The sequence below is a fragment of the Teleopsis dalmanni genome, chromosome 2 (assembly GCF_002237135.1).
Source record: "Teleopsis dalmanni isolate 2A chromosome 2, ASM223713v2, whole genome shotgun sequence".
Classification (NCBI taxonomy): domain Eukaryota; kingdom Metazoa; phylum Arthropoda; class Insecta; order Diptera; family Diopsidae; genus Teleopsis; species Teleopsis dalmanni.
In genome coordinates this window covers 152,179,079-152,197,700 of record NC_051847.1, presented here as the reverse complement: position 1 = coordinate 152,197,700, position 18,622 = coordinate 152,179,079, and the positions used below count along the sequence as shown (strand labels likewise).

Below are 18,622 nucleotides of genomic sequence, written 5' to 3'. Positions count from 1 at the left end.
TTTATAACAGTCTCAAGCATATCAACATCTTCATTATTAGGCGTAGTGGTGACACTCTTTCCAACATCTTTAAGGTATGTATATACACATAATTAATAATTTATTTATTAATCTACATTAAGAATATTGATGAATATTCTTCTTTACTTTAGAGCTTTAATCGTTGCATCTGCTATGATGTTTGGTCGTCTTGGTGCTCTTTCCGGAAATATGTTGTTCCCAGTTTTTATTGAAATCGGTTGCATACCACCATTTTTAATGGTGGGCTTTGTCATGTTTTGTAAGTTAATTACATTAGCACTCCTATTATTAGTTATTGACTATATATTCTTACAATTTCTCATAGGTGCTGCGGCTCTATCCTGCATTTTACCAAGTCCTAAAAAAACCACATTTACTTAAATATGATAAAATGATCATGAGAAAATCAAGTAGAATAATTCTGTGGCACAAAATAGTTAAAATATATAATATATTAGAGTTAATTACTTTTAAAAATATATGTCTTTACGCATAATTTAGATTAATGATTAATATAAGGCACAATACTTTTACCAATAAGAAATATTTAATTCAATTTATATATAACAACTATTAGCCTAAGATTTTTAAAGACTGTTCATGAAATTATTTTTCTGGTTTGAAATATTACAAAATAAAATATTATTTAATAATTTTGTTAATTTATATAGTTTTAAAATAAGAGAATATTATAGAAGAATGTCACTTAAAAACAATGAAAATATATCAATAAAAACAAATAATTAAGTTAAAATACAATATATCACTAATTTATTTCAATCACATAAAACAACTTTCAAGATTAAGTTGTTTGAAAGTTATGAAGAGAAGAGAAGGTATATGAAGAGAAAGTGTTATAGATACATATACTATACGAGTAATGTTAAAGAATCATCTAAAAAAAATTAGATAATGGAATTTATGCGATTTGCTCAATAATTCTCCCCACGTTCAAAAATACAACAAAAAATTTACAAAATATTAATATACTTACTTACTTACATTCTTAGTTAGTTGAGTATTACACACGTGAACTTTCCTTGGCCGTGTCCAGTAACCTCCGCCAGCCAGCCCGATCAGTAGTTTGCTCTCGCCAGCCAGACCGATCAGTGGCTGGCTCTCGCCAACCAGCCCGATCACTGGCATGCTCTCGCCAATTATTAGTATCAAACACCTCCATATCGTCATCGTTATAGCTAAAATAAAAAAGTCCGCTATCGCATTTTCAATCTACAGGTGCCGAATCAAACACCTTTTTAACCCAAGGATTTTCTTCCATTTGCACAACATGAACAATCCAGCAAAGCCAAAATTTGTTTGTTGACAGAAGGCACTTTGTTTTACTCTCATTCACTATAAGACCTATTTATCTCGCTTGTTTTTCTAAGTTGAAAAGTGCCGCACTGACGGCGTTGGTATACAGGCGAACGTATCAGCATCACACTTTTGTAGAATATTGTGCCAGTACGACTTAAATCTGCTGCTTGGATTATCGTTTCCAACGTTAGATTAAAGAAGTCACACGACTAGTATTCACCCTGTCTGAAACATCATGTGGTATCAAACTGCTCGGTTCTTCCCAATTCTATTGGAGCTGCTGATGTTGCTTAATGTCATTTTACATAGCCGTATAAGTTATGCTGGAATACGAAATTCAGATCTAGCAACATGAAAAATGCTTCAAGTCGTAATGTCAAAATCGGCTTTGAAATCAACAAATAGATGGTGAGTGTCGATTTCCTTTTCTTGGCTGTTCTCCAGAATTTGACGTACTGTAAATATCTGGTCTAGGATGATAAGGTCCAATCAGTTGGTTTACGATTAACTGGCTTCAATCTTTCACATAGTACATTTGACAGAACCTTATTTGCGATATATAAAAGAGTGGTCCCGCTATAATTAGCACAATTTTTATAATCACTTTCTTTGTGGATTGGGCAAAGCACACTTAAATTCCAAGTGTTGGGTATTGGGAAAATAGAAAAATAGATTTTAACTAGATTTAGATATCTAGCAATGGGACTTCCGGTATTTTCACAGTCGTTTAGATAAACGAATTTATACAAAGCAAATAGTAACCAATCATTATATGCTAAATGCACGAAGAAGAACATATATTTTTATATGATATTTATAGACCAATTATACTGTGGAATACTACTTATAAAATAAATTATAACAGATTAACAATTTTTTTGTTCCTGTTGATAAGCGGTCTGACAAATGAGTCTTATACGTTTAAAAAATAAAAATAATTGGAATAACGCAACTAAGTCGGTCTAATTTAAACGAGTCTGATTTAAAATAAGTCTTTCAAAATTAATTGTTTTCCCTTTTTTAAGATAGTCAATTAATGGAACTCCGTTTACATCCCAAAAAAGTGATTATATTATATTATTATACATATTATATTATTGTTATGCATGCATATATAACATAATTAGTGTACTAGTGCGATTGACTTGCTTATAAATGTATCTCTTTATAATCATAATTGGTTAGAATTACAAAAATTTTATTTTTGAAATAATCAAGAATATATTGAATAGAAAGAATTTAATAAAATTATTTCATTCATGTGATGATATCAGTCCTTCAGCTTTAGAATAGAACCCGGTAGGATTAAGAAGAAGAGGACGTGCAAAGGCAACATAGAGGCGAACAGTATTCACCGAAATGTCCAAATCGTTTAAAGAGCTTAGATACATGACACGGAATAGACACAACTGGAAACTTTTTGTAGAAAGACTAAGTTCTTAGATATACAATCAATTTCTAATTGTACGGTCTTTTGAAACATGTCATAATATAATATAATACATTAACAACCTTATCTATCATTATCGTAAAGGACGTTGAATTTACTTTCAATTCCAATTTTAATAATAGTTTGAATTAAGAACTTCTTTATAATCTTGCTGTGTGAACGCACTTTCACACAGTGAATTCAGTGATGAGCTGAAAAAATTTATGATGAAACTATATCTTATAAATGGGAATCTTAATAAGTTGATATCATTTAATACTATGTAAATAATGCAGTAGGCAGCATTAAGTAAGTATAGCCGAACAAAACCACATATGTACCATAACAACTTTAATAAAAATAATTAAGATAAGATTAAAGTTTAGATTAAGGAAATTACATTTATATAGAGATGACGTTTTTGTTCTATAAGTTCAACATGCAACTCGTTATTTGCTTATTATAATTCTATTTATTTTTCAAATAAATATAAATAAAATGTTTCCATCTGAGTGAAGTGGTAGCAACGATTTTAATACAAAGTGTCAGAATTTTATCATTATTGTTTAATTACAAGTCGAAACGAGCGGACCACTTAAGTCTATATCGGCGGTAATTTGTATTTGTATCCGGAACTGAGTTACACAATTTCATCATCAATTGCTCTGCAGATGAATTCAAAGATCAATTAATAAAGTTCATTCCAATCAAGAAACAGTGGTGTACAAAATAATTGATTTGCATGCAACGTTTTAATATATGAACTTCAACAAATATTAAAAAATATTCATTTATTTATCATTATTCTGTTGTTAATTGAAATTCTATTTAAAATTCTATTTAAAAGTGTATTTGGTATTTGAAATAAAAATATCTTATAACTAAATGACAAGTAATAATAAATTACTACATTATATGAGCTCTATGTACGTACTTTTTATTGTGATAAAAATATATAATATATAATTATCAATTATGGACACTACTAGACCGAATGACAATAAAAGGGGTAAGTAGGTTTCAAGAAAAATATTTTGTTTAAAATTTGATCAAGTTCCTTAAAATAAAATTTCATTATTTCCAATACCACTGATGATGGGTATTTGGCAATACTCGAAACGGCTGACCATACAGCTGTCAAGTAATTAAAATAATACGAAATGAATTTTTGTTGTTGTAGTTCACCACTGTTCGAAAAACCTCTATATGGGGATTCATAGTATTAAAAACATAAATTTTTTAATTTTTGAATATATTTTATATTTGGCAACAGATCACCTTTTTTAAATTAAACGTTTGTTGAATATTTTTTAATATAATTCAAGATAAGAATTCTACAATTAATTAACATGAATTAATTCTAATAAAATCTATATCCATTCGGTATGTTTTTGGTTCCGTTGTCTATGTCCAATGCAATATAGACAACTGAACAAAAAACATGACAATAAATATTAAACATACGTTTAATTCAAAAAAGGTGAACTGTAGCCGGTAATAAAAATATTATTAATAGGTTTCTCTCAACACATTCAAGTCAAAATATCATGTTTTTTATATGCATTTAAAAAAAATAAAAACAATTTTTCCACCCCCAAATATAGCAGATTTGCAATAACTAAAAATACTCTTAGCTTTTTTATTTGAATAGAACTTTGTCTTAACCTCACTAACCCATCTAAAGTTTGTTTGCTTTACATGAAGGATAGCTTCTTCGATGTCGTAAAAACTTCTTTCACCAAAAAAATCAATATATTTAGAAAATCTATTATACATACCCTTTAGACACACTCTCAATCTGCCCAACTGTATAAACCAGATAAACATTTAAAAAATAGACGTTACCGTTTCATCTCTGCAAAGAAGGGAAAGTCAGTTTCAACAAATCCTATATGTCCCAAAGAAAATATAAAAATTTCGCTCTTAAATTAACTTCTCTGGTACCGTGCTTTACCGTGCATATAATCCCAATTTGACTTTATCTCCATTTTTATTCAATTTATTTAATTAACTCCGCACAGGAGTCTGTTAATATTAGCCGCACTAGTTACATGAGCCTCAATGTTCATTACTAACAATCATTCATCTTTAACATCCATGAGAGCTTTCTTTAATGAAGAAAACGTCATAAAAAAAATTCGCAATATAGGTAAGTATGAGCCACCTTGAGACGTGTTTTCAAGGACTTAGCTACATACGGAAGAGACACTCTCTTCCATATGGATGAGCGATGGTATTCACCCTTAAATTTACTTGAGCTATTTGTTAGATATCTTTTACGGATATATTATAATTAATGAAGCAATTCCTTGGCATATTTTCGAAAGCTAGTACCTACGATGGTATATAATAGTATATTTAAATGGCACATCAACAACAAAAATAAATTTAATCGTCTTATTATTAACACTAAAAGTTTTTATACAGTTTAATTTTATATTTTATATATCTTTTTTAATTTATGTTAGAAATGTAACAAAAAAATTCATTTTATTTTTGTTTTATATACTTTAACCAAAAAAAAATTTTTTTAATTTTTAGTAAGAGCTGAACCCGCCGATTTTGAGACAGCAATTAGTGCATCCGGTTTTGGACTATTTAATTTTATTTTACTTCTCGCCGCAATCCCTGCAAAGTCAGCTGTTATTTTTCAAACTACGACAATGTCCTACGTTATGCCAGTTGCAGAATGTGACCTAAAACTCACACTCTTGGACAAAGGTGTACTAAATGCGATGACATATGCCGGTATGATTACTTCAGCAATATTTTGGGGTTACCTTTCTGATACGAAAGGACGTAAAAATATCTTAGTCTTCGGTTATATAGCAGATGCCGTTTGTGTGTTGTGCAGTGCAATGAGTCAAACCTTTGAAATGGTTGCTGTTTTCAAATTTTTTGGAGGATTTATGTAAGTATGCAAACAGGTATAGTTTTTTATTTAAAAAAAATAAATGTTGATGCTTTTTACAGTGTCAATGGCCCCGGTGCAGTCTTACTTACTTACGTGACAGAATTACACAGTAACAAATATCGTGCGCGTGTGGTATTGATAATAGGCGTTATAACCTCCACTGCAACTTTAGCACTGCCTGCTTTATCGTGGGCTATTTTTCCACAAGAATGGCATTTTGTTATATCAGATAACTTTAGTAGTAAGTTTATATCTTAACTGTGTTGTTATATAGTTAATTTTATAATTTATTTTCAGTACATAGTTGGCAAATATTTCTGGCAATTTGTTGCTTTCCCAGCTTAATGAGTGGTTTGTTATTTACAATAATGCCAGAGAGCCCAAAATTTTTAATGTCACAAGGTAAAAATGCTGAAGCTTTGCTAGCTTTTCAAAAAGTATATTATATCAATACCAGAAAACCAAAATCTACTTATCCAGTAAGTGTGAAATCAGTAAAAATTACTTGAATAGTTAATAAAACGAAAAAACTTCAACGCAGATAAAATCTTTAGTTGAGGAAGTGCCAAGTCGTGATGGTAATATCAATGAGTCTGTTTACACTATTGAAGCGAAGGCAAACACATTGACACAACGTAAGCATAGGAATGGTTTGAAGGCGCTTCGTGATGGTTTACAACAAATGAAACCAATGATTCGCAAACCTTTATTAGGTCACTCTATACATGTTTACACAATGCAATTTTGTCTGCTACTTGGGTAAGTAACTACTGAAAAGAGAAAAATTTTTTTATAAATGAAATATTTCTAATAGTATAAATTACTATTTAAAGGCTCAACACAATTAGACTTTGGCTGCCACAGCTTTTCGCTTCAATTGCCGAATATGAAGCATTGAACCTGGGCACTAATTCTTCATCCAATCTCTGCACAATTTTGGAATACAGTGTTAATAAAACTGCGACAGCTGTGATTAATTACCCTGAAGCTTGTGAGACAGTAAGTAAAGTCAATAATCAAATCTTCAAGGATGACTTAATGTTAATGCTTTTATAACTCATTAGAATGCTCATGTCTCTATGGATATGTACATCAATAATATTATTGTTGCTGTCGCAACGCTTGTAGGATATTGCTTTGCGGGTTCTATAGTAAATCTTTTGGGAACTAAAAATATGCTGAGTATGTGTATTTGCATATTAATTTATTATCATTTCAAATCATTTTTTGTAATAGAAATTCATCTTTACACAATTAAATTATTGTTAAAATTTTTCATAACTACAAAGAACAGTTCGCATTAACATAATTATAACCGCTTAACATGCCATGTTAACTAACATAATGAAAATTATGTTAAAATTTATTCCCCCAATTTCCATGAATCTTTGGAATCTTTTACAAGCTTTTAAAATTATATATAAAACAATTTTTAAAGTTTAAAATTTCATATAAAAATTAATATTTTAAAGAAATTTTAAATATTTTTAAAAAATAAAAATTCCACACTTTCATTGTCATGAATTCCAAAAACTTTTTCATATTTTTACAGTTTGTGGCCTTTTCATTTCGGGCGCATGTGGTTTAAGCCTTTATTGGTCCTCGAGTGGTTTAACAACATTGGTTATATCCTCCTTATTTATTGCTGTGTGCAGTGTTTCTACTTCAACCCTTTTAAGTGTTATAGTCACACTTTTTCCAACCACTTTAAGGTAAAAAAAGTTTAAAATTAAAGAAAGAAAGATATTTTTAAAAATTCATTATCTCTGGCAGGACTTTGGTTGTTTCATGTGCTATGATGTTTGGTCGCTTAGGTGCACTTTCTGGTAATATGCTGTTTCCGGTTTTCATTGAAATCGGTTGCATTTCACCTTTTCTAATGGTTGGCTTGGTTTTATTTTGTGAGTATAAAACTAAATTACTGAAATAAATTTTATATGTAATTGGTTTATTTTGTAATTTATATTTTCGAAAAAGGCGCTGGAAGCTTAGCTTGTATTTTACCCAGTCCGAAAAAGACGATATTTATTTAAAATATATAGTACATATAAAACTATAATTACGAGATTTTATTTACACGTAAGCATTAATAATCATATTATACTTTTTATACTTTGTAAATGTATAGCTTTTCTGTTTTAGTATTTAATTTTAATCAAACTCAATATAAATTTAAAGTGTAAAATGAATTGCTCAATTGCTAAAATAAATAAAAAAAAAATAAATAAATAAATTATCACATTAAGACCCGATTTCTCAATTGTAACTTAAGTCTCAAAACGGACTTTAGTATGAATCAAGTCAACAAGGCATTCATCGCTGGATTAACTTATCTTAGTATGAAACAATTTTCATGGCTGCGAAAAAGCCATCAATGGACAGGAATACGAGAGATAACCTTATAAATATAGCTTCTGCTTAAATAGTGAACAATATGTACAAATTGTAAAAAAAATTGAATTATGTTTATTAAAATTTGATTCAAACAATATAGTTTTATTTAACAACCACAACTTCCAAGCCATTCACTTGCAGTCCAACCAAGAAATTAAAAATTAAAATAATAAATATCAATTTATAAAAATAAAAATATTTCCTAAAATATAAAAAAAAATTTGAAACATTATTAAAAATATAAAAAAAAATTAAAATTCGAATATAAGATCATTAAGATCCTAAGATCACTGATGACGAGTACTTGGCAATGCTCCAAACAGCGTTGTATGGTCAGCCAAATTTCGATAAATTTTCGATCAAATTTTTGTTGTTGTTTCTTCATTACTGCTCGAACCCTTCTAGTTTTCTTTTCGTCATAAGACGCGTCACACTCGACAAAAAAATCAACTTTAATATAATTTTATGTTATATTATCACCAATATTCGATATCGAATTGACAAATAAAGAAAAAGAAGTTGTCTAATGACACTGATTCCAAAAGATACAAATGAATTTTATCAGATTTATAATTCAATTCAATCAATTCAACATTTATTTACTTCTGAACTTATAGTTGTAACTTATAGTTAACTAAAGTAAACTTATTACTAATTAGGTTTAAAAAGTAAGCGATAAAAACAAAAAAAGTTAAGTTAAATAAATAGTAGGGAAATAATTATAATTATATATGTATATATCTCCAAAAAAAATTTTGCAAAATCTTATTCGTTTATAATAAATTATCTGATTTTAAGACTATTTATTATATATGTGAATATTGCTTTAGATGATTGCGGATCAGTGCAGTTGAAAATTAGAGATTTATTGTCTCTGAAGACTGTCTCTGAAGAAACTAAGATGGTGATCTCGTACTGAGGAGTAAATAGGGCACTCAAACATAAAGTGAGTCAACGTTTCAGATTTATAATATTTCAGTATTATTGTTTCAAAAACCTTAACAATTTTAATCTTTTAATTTAATGATATAAAGAGTCTTAAAGAGTGTTCGATATTTAAAAAACATTATTATAAACGTCTTTCTAATCTTAATAAACTTGTATAAGCAAATTAAAATAAATGCTTATAATTACTATTAAATCTAAAATATACATTTTACTCTACGATCGTAAACTATCTTAATAGGTATTTTTATAATCTTTACGATGTGAATAATATTTTTGAAAAAAATTTATGTAATACTCATACAATATGCACGATTATCATGCAATATGCATTTTTATCTAAAAACTAATTTTGTTCCCTTTTTTAGTTTAATTTTACATTATAATTAAATAATTCATATATAATACTGAGTAATCATATAAACTATAAAATGGTTCACCACTTTTAAATAACCATTGTAAACGTAATATTTAAGCTAATAAAAAATATTTATTAATATTTATAAAGCGTAGAAATAGTTTGAAGTTAAACACACATCAGATGTAGATAAGATTCTATAAAGACCTATTTAGCATGGAGGTGTACTTTAACTTTACGAAGTAGAACAGTTCTTGCCGACATATTAGTCATCCCGTTCTCTGAGAAGTATCAATGAATAATTAAAATACATTAAAGATATGTTCTTGAAGAGAATACTAAAACCCATAGTCAGTTACAACCGTTAAGAACGGTTCACCTGTACACATTAATAATTTAAAATATTTCACCATTACTAATATGGTAAATATCGCTGTGTAAATCAAATAATGGAGCAACTAGAAACTTGAACTTGAATCTTAATAAGGCTGGGCAAAGTCACAACAAGTTTTCCGATATCTCTCTCAAGCGCAGGTAAACATGTTTTACAAGAGTTTGAGATGGGCAGGCTTAGCTTGGCTCCGTATCATTCTATAATCTAGTGTTACATTAGAGCCGATGTTAGCTGAAATACTTGCGATTTACAAGTACTTTTATTGATTAAATCATATGTTTCAAATATGGAGCATAAAATTATTAGCCCCAATTTCTGTTAACCAATCGTAAAAAGTGATCTTAAGTCAAATTTCGTCTGCGGATGGCTGGTTTGGTTTAGCCTGAACCTGGATCAATTAGAAGCAGGAATGGATACGGGAGGTTCAAATTTAAGACACCTCAACTCTAGCTAGCTGACCAGTGTGCTTATTCCATGCTACGTCCAAGAGCTCAAAACAGTGTTGCCTTGATACTACTATCTTATAAGTAAATAAATCGCCTTTTTCATGAACTATCTTGGACAAAATATAGACTGCTTTAATAGCTTTGACATATGTCTGACTGTCAGTGAAAAACTGAACTTCCTTTTTCTTGAAATTCATGTTTGCTGCAAAAGTATTTTAAAAGGTTTTAAGTATGGCGAAAATTTCTGTCTGAGATATTGAAGTGGAGTTGCAAAGGTGGTGAAATTTAAAAACTTCTAGGTATTTACAACGTATTTGCAATTAAATTACATTAACTATTATAGGTATTTCCATGAAAAAAAAGTATGCTCTCGCTTCGAATTCAGTATTAACAGTAAATTTATCATATAGAAAAGAAACTATCATTAGATAGCATAAATGTTAATATCTTAGTTGAATTTCATCATGTAGTATTTATGGACATTTTAGTTTGATGGTAGACCTATAATCACATCTCGTTAGTGTGAAATTTGAAAATGTTGTCGTTTACTATCAAATTAACATTTTTGGAAAAATTTCAATTACTTTTTTAAAATAAAAACATATTTATCTTATCAATTTTTTTTTCATTTCTTACAAAACAAAAATATTTCGTTATTGAATGTGTATTTTCTACGATTAAAGCTCGTAATGTATCTTGTATCGTTTTCATTCAATGAACTTGAAAAGTAATTCAATAGAAATTCAATTATTTTTATATAACAATCATTTAATATATAATTAAATCTTAAATTTAATTATAAAACTCATTCTACTTATTTAAGACTATTCAAGTAACAATTTTCTCACTCGAAGCTATATCTGTTTATAGAGTTCTCTAGCATTATACATCTTGATTTTGTTTACTTCACTGACGGTAGCGTCATCTCAGGAAGTTTAACTTTAAAAGCACACTCAGCAAAACATTTTGTTTGATTTAACCAGATTTAAACTAAATCTCAGGTCAAAATATTCTCACTCGACACATATTGACTCAGCCATACCACATGTTGGTTTTCATATCTTCCTTACCACATCATCCAAAATAAATCTATTAAATGATCTGGTCAATTTAACAAGTATGTGGTTAGAGCATATTTTCTGGATGCATATAAATATATATAGCATAGATATATACTATATAGCGTGATATGTATTCTTCGAATTAGAAGATATTTTAGGTTGAGATAAAAAGTTATACTCATTAAGGAAAAGAAAGAATTAAAGTAAGATAAGATTAGGATTTTCAAAATTGCATTTACAGATAAGTAAGAGTCGCCGTGTGCATCTTCCATAAAGTTCTTATAGCAAATATTTACCAAAATACTTATTACATTTATTATTTTATTCTTAAATGTTAGATAAACTAGAGACTAGCAATCATATTTCATACATTGATTCAAACGTTAGCAAAGTTTGTCTATCTTTAGTAAAATACTGAGTGTCGGCGCGAGTAGAGTATCTAAAACGCTAACTCTTAAACTTAAATAAATTATAATTATTTATAAAATAATAGACTTTTTATAAATAAATTGTTTTGAATATATATTTTAAAATTAATAGCAAATATTTGTATTCGATGTTTCAATAAAATATACAAATAAATATATAAAATATATAAATATATAAATTCATAAAAAAAAAACCTTCAAAGAAGAGTGCTCTGAAATCTAAAATAATTACATATTAATTAACAAACCAATTTAAAATTCAAATTAAATACTTTATACATAATCCATAGGAAAAATTAAAATAAAATGGTAGCTGTCCAAAAATCTGATGATGAAAATGGTGAATTGAATAATTTTATAAAAATTTTTACATTTCTTTTAATTAACCCATAAATACTTTTTTCATAATACTCTCTAATACAAAAATAACTGTGTTAGTATGTAAATAGTAAATGTTTAAATGTTTTCGAAAAGATTTATTCGAGAAATATATATCTTTTATTAAAGATGAAAGATAAATGCAAACTAAATAATATTATCTGAAATGTTTTCATGTTTCTAATGCTGTTATACGAGGGCTGGATTTCAAGACTAGAGCCCAACAAAAAAAAACAGTGATTAATAAGTGAAAAGGGTTTCATTGTTTCACAAAGTATTCTCCATGATAATCAATATATTTTTGTATTCGATTGAACCAATTTTTGAAGCAGTTTTGTCACTATAAAGTTAGTATATCCAAAACCAAGGTTGTAAATGCGTAAAAAAAAGCTCGCCATGCCTTTTTTTTTCAATGTTTTAGAACAAGTGGAACTCATTGAATGCCAAGTCGGGAATATGACCCATCAATTTGACGTTTTGAGTGCACAAAATCTTTTTTATTTGAGCCAATGTATTGGAACCCGCATTGTTGTGAAGGAATATGATCTTCATTCACCGATTAGTTTTCCTCTTCCTTCAGTGGTTGGTTTTTCTCAATTCTTCAAAGACTTCTAGCAAACCACTCAGGTTATTCAAGAAGTACAGTTGCGACATGAACGGTTTTTCTAAAAAAACATGCTGCTTTTTGCTTGGATTTGCTCCGCATATGCACAACTTTTGTTGGGTTCCGCTCACTTTGGAAGCCTCACACATTAAATTTCTATTTTGTTTCGGGCTCATAGGCAAAGATTCATGATTTATGATCTGTCACAATGTCATAGACGTGTTTGGAGCTACCTCGACCGTATTGTTTTAGCATTTCCTTGCATCAATCAGCACATTGCTAATTTTAAGCTATTGCTAAATTATGGAGAATCCAAAGGGAACAAAACTTTCTGATAGCTAAATGTCTATGTCAAATTGAATTTATGCTGGTCCCACTAATTTCCAAGAACGCCTCTATATCCTAGTGTGTGACATGCCGACACATCTCAGTCATTTCTCGCACTACATCGTTGCTTTCTGATACAACAGCCCTTCTTGAACGACCTTTACGAAATGTGTCGCGGAGAACACGACGAATGCGAACTCGTTGAGCAAGCGTTTTACAGTCTCTATATGTGGTGTTTCATCACCAAATATCAAAGTAAGTTGATCGATGTATTCTTTTCTAGTTAAAACGCATAAAAAATTATTAAATATCGCACGAAATTGTTCTTGGTTGACGATGCTCTATAATATAAGTAAATAAAGCCGTCTTGTGCTTAATCCATACTACGAAAAGTATGAAAACTTTAAGCAACTTATAAATAATGATCGATTTTAATCCTATTAGCTTATAGGTAAGTCTTGCTACTCCTTCATCATTTTTTCTAAGTTCAACTGCTTTAACTTAAGCGGAACCAACTCATTATTACGGTTCTGAAAGACCTTTACGTTTTAAAAGTTATGCAATAAGACTTGGTCTACTTTCTGACGACTCATATTGCGGTGATAGCTATTCGAATGAGAAGGAAAATGAGTTCCTCCTGATGTGTCAGTGATTATCATTGACCAAAAGAATATTAAAAATGGGACTGTCACTTCTTCTCGAATACACACTCTTTTGCATTAGTTGCTTCCGAGCTCTACCTTGACGATAATGCTTCAGGCCTGGCATACGGACGGTATCTCATAAATAGCAGCATAACAAGCTATTATTTGCGCTCAAATGAGCTTTGATTCACTAAAATGCCACTCCAACCTAACCTAACCTAGTTCTAATCTTGTAGTTTCTGTACAACACTGGGAAATAATGGGGTTCTAAGATTCGATTATCCGATTTTTTTTTTAGATTTTAATCTTCAGGATTTGTAGCTACAACGTTTTAACTAGCTCAAGCTAATTATTTAAACTAATATTTAATAATAGAACAACTTATTACTTCAAGATATCTAAATTTTCATATTAAATCTAATTACTTTTCAATATTTGTCTGAATAATGATATTATTTCTAGAGAAGCTCACCGAAGTTGACTTTGAAACCGCCATAGACTTATCTGGATTTGGTTTATTCAATTTAATTTGCTTGCTGGTAGCCATTCCGGCGAAATTTGGAGAAATATTCGAAACTACCACAATGTCATATATCCTTCCAATTGCAGAATGTGATCTTAAATTAACATTATTGAACAAAGGAGTTTTGAATGCAATGAGCTATGGTGGTATGGTTGTGTCTGCTATGATGTGGGGCTTTATCGGAGATAAATATGGACGAAAAAAATTACTCATATTTGGTTACTTAGCTAATATGGTCTGTGTATTCTGCAGCTCATTAAGTCAAACCTTTGAGATGCTTGCAGTATTTAAATTTCTTGGTGGATTTATGTGAGTTGAGGACTATTTATCATACTATGTATATGATCTTTATACATAAAGTCACGCTCTTCTTTTATTAGAGTTAATGGACCAGGCGCAGCTTTATTCACATATATAACCGAAGTTCATGGTAAAAAGTATCGTTCCCGTGTGCTTATGGTTATGGGCATAATAATTGCATTATCAAATATTGCGATGCCTTGTCTTTCATTAGCCATTTTCCCAAGAGATTGGAACTTTGTGTTTTTTGGAAGTTTCAATGGTTAGTTTTGGAAGTCATATTACTTTTTAATAAAAATATGTTTATAAGAATTTCATTAATTTATAGTACATTCGTGGCAAATATTTTTGGCAGTTTGCAGTTTACCGTGCCTGATAAGTGGTCTGCTTTTTACGCTTATGCCCGAGAGTCCAAAATTTCTAATGGCAAAGGGTCGAAATGAAGAAGCCTTGAATTTATTACAAAATATTTATCACACAAATACAAGAAAGCCAAAAGAAACTTATCCGGTAGGTATTTGATGTAATATAACTAAATAATTAGCTAACTAACTAAATAATTAGTTTATAGTTCACCACTATTGAACTAGGAAAATAAAAGCACAAATATATTATTTTTGTAGGTAAAATCTTTGGTGGAGGAGGTACCTAATAGTGATGAGAGCTCTAATAGATACAATCCAAATTCAAAGGACAAAGGAATTTTACAGGCTTTGCGTGTAGGTTTCTACCAAGTGAGACCGATGTTTCATAAGCCATTATTGAGACATTCCATACATGTCAACACAATGCAGTTCTTACTATTTTTCGGGTGCGTGTAACAGTTATTACCTTACCTCCTATTCTTTTTCCAAATTCTGCTTTTCAGTTTGAACACAATACGTCTTTGGTTACCACAATTATTTTCTTCTATTGCGGAATACGAATCTTTGCATCAGAATACAGATGGTTCGGCGAATATGTGCAAGGTCTTAGAATTCAATGTAAACAAAACAGCAGCGGTTTTGGAGCATACGGGAACTTGTGAAACTGTAGGTTAATCATTTTTTTAAGCTTTAACCCAAATACAAAAAATATTTATTTAAACAGACACCAGATATTTCATTGGATATGTACATAAATAATATTATAGTCGCATTCGTTACTATGACTGCTTTTCTCTTCGCGGCCGGTGTCGTAAATCTACTAACACCCAAAATACTATTATGTAAGTAAGATTAATTCTGTTAAAAAAATTATTTATATAAAAAAAACTTATTTTTATAACATTGAAAGTAAACAATTTACTCACCGCCTAACAACGAAACGCATATACATTTTTTAGATGCATATCAGATCTTAGCAACATGTTGCTAATATCAAATGAATCTATTACGGAAATGTTGATAAAATGTGATATAAAAAAATTATTTTCTAATTAGGATTATTTATTATTTTTCATCATTAATTTTAAATTTTTTATATATAGTATATCACATATAAATATAATGAATATTTCAATATAATATCCAGACTGTATATAATATATACCTTGGCCTATATACAAGCAAGATATATAGTGTGTGTGTTTATAAGAAAAATTTGTTAAATAAATATATATAAAGTTAATTAGTGAAAAAAAAATTAACAGCAATTTGTTACTATATAGATTCAAATTAAAATGAAACGAAAACTTCCAACGAAACTTGAAAATTCCATTCTCGGATTCCTTAGTATTTGAAACAATTTGTGATTGGAGACCTAGACTTATCAGAGCAAATACCAACAAATTTTTAATTTTTGACAATTATATGTAATATAACGATTTATAGTTTAGTATAGTTTTTACTATAATTTATCCGGGTCTTAGAACTGAAAACTATTTCGTTCTGGTTTTGGCGCCAATTCCTTATAAAATGGTACAATTCTGGTTTACGTTGTTACAAAAATGATGACTTTATTCGATTTTCGGATCAGTTCCGATTCAAACCCATAAGTTAAACCGAAATAGTATCGCTTTGAACAGAACTCTAGATATAAAGCCAAAATAAACCGAATTTTGATCCTCCCCAATAGTTCGAAATGTTAAACTACTCAACCTAAACACTTCAGAAACGTACAAAGCTCCCAATACTGATTTAAAGACAACATTACTATTATAATCCTTAGAGCCGATCATTTTGCTTGATGTCAATATAAACAAAATATATGTTTAAAAAAAAATTGTGTGTGGAACCAATGTTAAGGATCGACTTCGTAGTCATAATAAAGTCTCAATACTTGAGTATGATTTGAGTCAGATTAGTTAATAACTTATGCACAACTTCATTGACGCTAACATACCAACTAAGAAAGCCATCCTTAAAACACATACATACATATTTAAATTGTTATTAAAATAAATTTTTTATTTTATATATTTTTTTTATTGATCTGTTTTACAATAGTAATTGATTATTTTTTCAAATTTTTAAATATTTCCTCTAGCTATTTGTCTAACAATATCCGGTACTATTGGCATAAGTCTCTACTGGTCCTCAACTGGGCTATCAACACTAATTATAGTCTGCGGTTTTATGGGTGCGACTAGTATCTGCACATCAGCATTAATGAGCATCGTAGTTACACTTTTCCCAACATCCTTAAGGTGAGAACTAACAAACTTGAAATCACTTAATCAAATCTTATATATTCCTTTACAGAACCTTGGCAGTAGCAACTGCTATGATGTTTGGTCGTCTGGGTACATTTTGTGGAAATATGCTGTTTCCTGTTCTTGTTCAATTAGGATGTTATCCACCATTTCTGGCAATTGGATGCGTTCTTTATTGTGCGTATATCATTGTTAATATACAATTTAATAGTTTTTATAATTTTAACTTAAAATAGGTGCTACAGTTCTATCGTGTCTACTACCAAGCTCCAAGAAGACTGTTTTTATTTAGAGAACAAACATATATTATAGAAGAAAATACTATACACATTCGTTATAATTTTATAACTGTTCAATTAATTATTCAATTAAGTTTATTAATTCGGATTAATTATTCGAAGTAAATATATATTTTGGGTAATATATATTTTATTTATAACACTGGACTCACAACTAATAATAGCTGTAGATAAATTGATTGTGTAAGATAAAATAACTTTAAATAGGTTACTAAAATATATCTGTTCTTCTTTGAGAATCTACAATATTATATCATACTATATAAAAATTTTAATAGGAGTGAATAGAGATACTACTACTAAGAGCGTATCGAGTAACAGCAACAGGACAGCACTGATATTTATTTGAAGAATAAAAACTAATATAAATGAACAGAACAAATACACCGCCTATTGGTGATGTTATTACTTTAACGGAATATAGTAATAATCTTTATCATACTCGGGGTAATAATAACTTCCATTGAGAGTTTAGCCATTTTAAACGTATATATATCGTAACTGCAATCTGGATTTTCGTTAGTGTAATTATCTCAACGCTGATTGTGTATTGACACTAAAAAATCTTTTTGTTGAACCCAGCTAAATAGTTAGTGGTAAATAATCACAGTTTAAAAGTCAATTCAAGTATAATACTACCATTGATTATATTGTTATTATTATTAATTTTGAAGAATCTGGCATTGTGATGGAAAGATCTGTTGTGTCTCATCAATTCAAATTATATTCGTATGTGAAACCAATTTTCTAAATAAATTACAATATTTAACTTGCTTTACCGTGTCTAATTTGTTTATCTAATGTTAGATGCTCACTTAAGAACCTTTTTCATTCCAGATATTTAAAAACCTTTTTCGTTTTAGGTATGTAACAAGACTAGATATTTAAAAAAAAGCACTAATTTAATTAGGAATACAATATTGGAAATAATATAATTTTTACTACATAAAAATATAGATATTGTTTACATGTACGAGTTTCTTTATATCAATGAACTCAAATAGGTTTTCGTAAACAAGGGTTTCCAAACTGACCGAGATCAACAACAATGAAATAAAATTAAAAATGTTTAAAATGATTAAAAACTAATATTTCTACAAGTATTGAATCTCAGATGAATACGATGACCAAAGCTACTTCAATGTAAATACATAATTATAAATTATTTGAATTAAAAATAACAAAGCATCTTAAGAAGGAAACTTAAT

The 18,622-nt window shown here is 29.2% G+C and overlaps 2 protein-coding genes and 1 long non-coding RNA gene across 3 annotated transcripts; all 3 read left to right on the top strand.

Annotated features, from left to right (window-relative positions):
* LOC119677790 lies at positions 1 to 380 on the top strand. Its single transcript, XR_005252296.1, has 3 exons — positions 1 to 74; positions 153 to 280; positions 347 to 380. It is a non-coding gene; the product is annotated as an uncharacterized LOC119677790 (long non-coding RNA).
* Positions 381 to 3,733: 3,353 nt separating this feature from the next.
* Positions 3,734 to 7,714, top strand: LOC119675945 (synaptic vesicle glycoprotein 2B-like). Its single transcript, XM_038087164.1, has 10 exons — positions 3,734 to 3,776; positions 5,309 to 5,678; positions 5,741 to 5,922; positions 5,979 to 6,160; positions 6,223 to 6,440; positions 6,515 to 6,680; positions 6,746 to 6,863; positions 7,234 to 7,393; positions 7,455 to 7,582; positions 7,659 to 7,714. Exons 1-10 carry the CDS (start codon positions 3,743 to 3,745, stop codon positions 7,712 to 7,714), a joined length of 1,614 nt encoding a protein of 537 aa, XP_037943092.1. The 5' UTR covers positions 3,734 to 3,742.
* Positions 7,715 to 11,965: 4,251 nt separating this feature from the next.
* Positions 11,966 to 17,428, top strand: LOC119675944 (synaptic vesicle glycoprotein 2C-like). The gene is made up of 9 exons (XM_038087163.1): positions 11,966 to 12,047; positions 14,123 to 14,492; positions 14,564 to 14,745; positions 14,812 to 14,993; positions 15,107 to 15,294; positions 15,352 to 15,514; positions 15,573 to 15,690; positions 16,950 to 17,109; positions 17,165 to 17,428. Exons 1-9 carry the CDS (start codon positions 12,014 to 12,016, stop codon positions 17,349 to 17,351), a joined length of 1,584 nt encoding a protein of 527 aa, XP_037943091.1. The 5' UTR covers positions 11,966 to 12,013; the 3' UTR covers positions 17,352 to 17,428.
* The last annotated feature ends 1,194 nt before the right edge of the window (positions 17,429 to 18,622 follow it).

Excerpts from the sequence above, each read along its gene's own strand:
- LOC119675945 (XM_038087164.1), top strand. The coding sequence starts at position 3,743 with ATGGACACTACTAGACCGAATGACAATAAAAGGG. Across the intron at positions 5,679-5,740 it reads AAATTTTTTGGAGGATTTAT|TGTCAATGGCCCCGGTGCAG; the intron begins GTAAGTATGCAA and ends TGCTTTTTACAG. Across the intron at positions 6,681-6,745 it reads ACCCTGAAGCTTGTGAGACA|AATGCTCATGTCTCTATGGA; the intron begins GTAAGTAAAGTC and ends ATAACTCATTAG.
- LOC119675944 (XM_038087163.1), top strand. The coding sequence starts at position 12,014 with ATGGTAGCTGTCCAAAAATCTGATGATGAAAATG. Across the intron at positions 15,515-15,572 it reads ATACGGGAACTTGTGAAACT|ACACCAGATATTTCATTGGA; the intron begins GTAGGTTAATCA and ends TTATTTAAACAG. Across the intron at positions 15,691-16,949 it reads AACACCCAAAATACTATTAT|CTATTTGTCTAACAATATCC; the intron begins GTAAGTAAGATT and ends TATTTCCTCTAG.